The sequence below is a fragment of the Corylus avellana genome, chromosome ca6, assembly GCF_901000735.1.
Source record: "Corylus avellana chromosome ca6, CavTom2PMs-1.0".
Taxonomy (NCBI): Eukaryota; Viridiplantae; Streptophyta; class Magnoliopsida; order Fagales; family Betulaceae; genus Corylus; species Corylus avellana.
In genome coordinates this window covers 29,567,657-29,571,026 of record NC_081546.1, presented here as the reverse complement: position 1 = coordinate 29,571,026, position 3,370 = coordinate 29,567,657, and the positions used below count along the sequence as shown (strand labels likewise).

The following is a 3,370-nucleotide window of genomic DNA, read 5'->3' as shown; positions in this document are numbered from 1 at the left end:
GGCTATATATATATATTAAATAAAAATAATTAGATAAGCTTTTGGGAATGCTCTTAGAACCAATCCCCATCTCCATCCTATACCGTTGAATATGCTGACCAAGCTGATTCCCATCAAAAACAGCCGAGATATGATGATCCTGAAGCCCTGACGATGAGGGTCACCACAAAGTAAAATAATAGGTGTGAGGTTCATACTATAAAAACCCAGAATCGGATATGAGCATTTAGAACATAAGGCCACAAGAAAATGTAGATAAACCGAAGCAAAACAAACAGGACCAAACTGTTTTTAACTGTCTCAGACCATATCATCATCACACATGACATACACAGCTTGAAAGCTGAAACCTCCAATGGCTACTTCTTCCATCAACCCTGTACTTCCACTTTCCCCTTCACCAAAACAGACCATTTTCTCTCCTACTCCATTCATGTCCTGCAAACCCATCTCGGGTCCCATGGCTTCTTTGCACATTTCACATTCAATTCGGCCGCGTGGGCAAGTGGCAGTCTCAGTTGCCTTCAATCCATCTGGGAATTTCGACCTCTCTTTGTATGACGAAGAGGGTAACTCCTAAATCCTAATACTTCTTGTATGAACCATGTATCAGTAAATTTCTCTGCTTTTTTAGCTGTGAAAGTATCTTTTAAGTTCCAACCCAGCCAGTTTTCTAATAATTTTAGCTCAATCTTGAAAAAAAACCCACTTGAATTTATGAGCACAACGAATGACACATTGTCCTTCATCTTTCTACTAACCTGACATGTTTGAACAAAAATATCAACTTTAAGGTGAAAATAGCCAATAATAGTTTTGAGGATATAGGAATAGAAGTTATCATGAAAGAAGTATACCTAAACCTGTGCATCTAGCTTCCATGTTTGAGCTCCACCAAGGTCATTGTTGAGTATACACATGTGAGTGTAAAAAGATTGAGTTTCATATTGGAAAGAGGTCATAAGTGTAAGTGGTTATCATAGCATAGATGCAAACTTATAGGCTTAAGCGTTTGGATTGAGTGGTATACCAACATGCTATATTATGGTCTCACTCAAAACCTCTCCGAGGTGTCAATCTCCCTCACAAGTAGTATTAGAGCTTATGGTAGTGTGTGGTATGGTGGAGTGGCATAGGCTTGGACAAGGGTCCTTAAAGTAGGAACAATGGTCGAAGCTACGAGCGTGGTCAAGGGTTCCTAGAGTAAGGGGAAAAAGTTCCTAGCACGGGCACAAACAAGGGCCTATAAAGTAGATAACTTGTAACATTTTTCAGATTGCATGTTCTTAATTAGATTGATGAGACCAAAATAATACATAAGCTTCTAAGATAAACATCATGCAGATCTTAATTGAGTAAATGAAGATGATAAGCATAAGCTTCTATAGCAGATTATGATCCCTGGAAGTTTAAACAAGTGCAATCTTATTGGTAAGACTCAACTCTACTCAATCAAGCCTTATCCCAGTTAATTGTGGTCTGCCACAGTTTCCCCACTTTCTCGTTAACAAATGCCTTGTTGCTGCACATGTCCACAACTTGTCTGTCTTACCATTAGTATAAGGTTATAGAGAGCTCAACTCTCACTCTCTCAGCTTTGAACATTGATGTATGAGGCTGCAGCTGAATGTACTAATCTCAGCTTCAAATTATATTAGGAGTTGTAGCTGCTATTGAATGAACTAAGGCTGCACTATAGCACAAAAGTTTCAATTGTCGCCTTCTCATAGTAACTGTTTTGTTCTGGCCAAGATAAGATTTGGTAGAATTTGTTGAACTGCAGTTTGACATATTTTGATTGACAGATTCAACAAAAGCACCACCTCCAATGCCGCCAACCGAAGGCCGATTTGATGTAGTTATAGATAATGATATCATTCGCCGTCTTGACTTATCCCCATTTCAAGCCACAACAGGAATTACCTCACCATTTTCTGGTAATTAGCATTGTGTAAATAACTTAACCATTTGAATATAACTGGATACTTGTTCATATATATGATCCTTCCTTCTGCAATTGTTACAGCCGAGCCAAAAGAGTTTCTTGAACGTACAATTGGCTTTACCATCAATTACACAAGAGAAGATCCAAGTGATCCTAGAGAATTATCAGAATTTCCTGATATAAGACTCTGGTTTGTCAGACTTGATGCTACTTATCCATGGCTACCTGTCTTGTTGGACTGGCGGGCTGGAGAACTAGCTCGTTATGCAGCAATGTTGGTCCCTCACCAGGTAAGCGTTAGAATACTAATCAAATGATTAAATTAAATTTTTTTTATCAGTTTTTGGGATAAGTGATGATTAAATATTGTATCAGAGTAGAAGTCCTGAGTTCGAGCCCTATCTCTGTCATTTACCTTTCATTTCAATTAAGTATTTTACGATAAATTAAATGATTTCTAGGATAAGAAGTGATTTAGTAGTAATGAACAACTAAACAGAAAGAGAAATAGAGAGGGAGATGATGCTCTAATGTTCTAACTTTTGAAATTTTCTGTTGGCAGATGAATATGAGAATGGGTGTTGTTTTTAATCCTGAGGCACTTGAACTGTTCATCATGAAGAAAGTTTTTATTGCCTATTCTTGGTTGAAGCAACATAATATTCCAAAGCCTAGATTGAAGACAAGTGACATGGCCAAGATGCTTGGATTCACAATTGGAGATGAACTGTTCGAGTTGATCGATGAACACCCACTTTATCCATCATAAACAATGAAAGCCTGCAACTCCACTTGTACTTAACTTGACATCCAAGTCTCAGGCAGGATACATACAAAATATATTGTCCAAGACCCTGCAAAATGATACCGGGAGTGATCAGCATCTACAAGGAAAAGTCGTTGCCCGATTCAGCAGAGCAGACGGGTATCATTTTCCTTCCAAGTGATTTCATTGATTGAATATTGGGACTTCAACCTGCTGTACTAGCAAGAGTTTTGCAAGATCTTGACATTTTTGCTTATGTTTCTCCAGATGAAGCTCTTTCTGTATTTCAACTTAAATTTACATTTCTGATGCTAGACTTTTGTATCCAAACTAACAAAAAAGATATATTAGGTTGAGCTTTTCAGTGCAAAGCTCTTGAAAGAGATGCCTCTAGACGTTTTCAAATAAAATGGATATAGGATTTGTACATAGATCATTACAGTCGCATAATTTAGAGTCCGCAGACCAAAAGTACATTTATAAAAAAAATCGCATAAAGTGTCTCGTTTGGGAGTTTTTTTTTTTTTTTTTTTTGAAGTGGAAAAATCTACATTTTCAAATGTTGTTTTTTAAAGCACGCAATATATAGGTCAAACGCGATTTTACCGAACGTTTAATTGCTTTATTAAAAATCGCATTTTGAAATCACTATTTTTTAA

The 3,370-nt window shown here is 37.1% G+C and overlaps 1 protein-coding gene across 1 annotated transcript; it reads left to right on the top strand.

Annotated features, from left to right (window-relative positions):
* Positions 1-250: 250 nt before the first annotated feature.
* LOC132185952 (protein CHLORORESPIRATORY REDUCTION 6, chloroplastic) lies at positions 251-3,094 on the top strand. Its single transcript, XM_059599774.1, has 4 exons — positions 251-569; positions 1,806-1,937; positions 2,027-2,235; positions 2,508-3,094. Exons 1-4 carry the CDS (start codon positions 356-358, stop codon positions 2,712-2,714), a joined length of 762 nt encoding a protein of 253 aa, XP_059455757.1. The 5' UTR covers positions 251-355; the 3' UTR covers positions 2,715-3,094.
* Positions 3,095-3,370: the final 276 nt, after the last annotated feature.

Excerpts from the sequence above, each read along its gene's own strand:
- LOC132185952 (XM_059599774.1), top strand. The coding sequence starts at position 356 with ATGGCTACTTCTTCCATCAACCCTGTACTTCCACTTTCCCCTTCACCA. Across the intron at positions 570-1,805 it reads CTCTTTGTATGACGAAGAGG|ATTCAACAAAAGCACCACCT; the intron begins GTAACTCCTAAA and ends TTTGATTGACAG. Across the intron at positions 2,236-2,507 it reads CAATGTTGGTCCCTCACCAG|ATGAATATGAGAATGGGTGT; the intron begins GTAAGCGTTAGA and ends TTCTGTTGGCAG.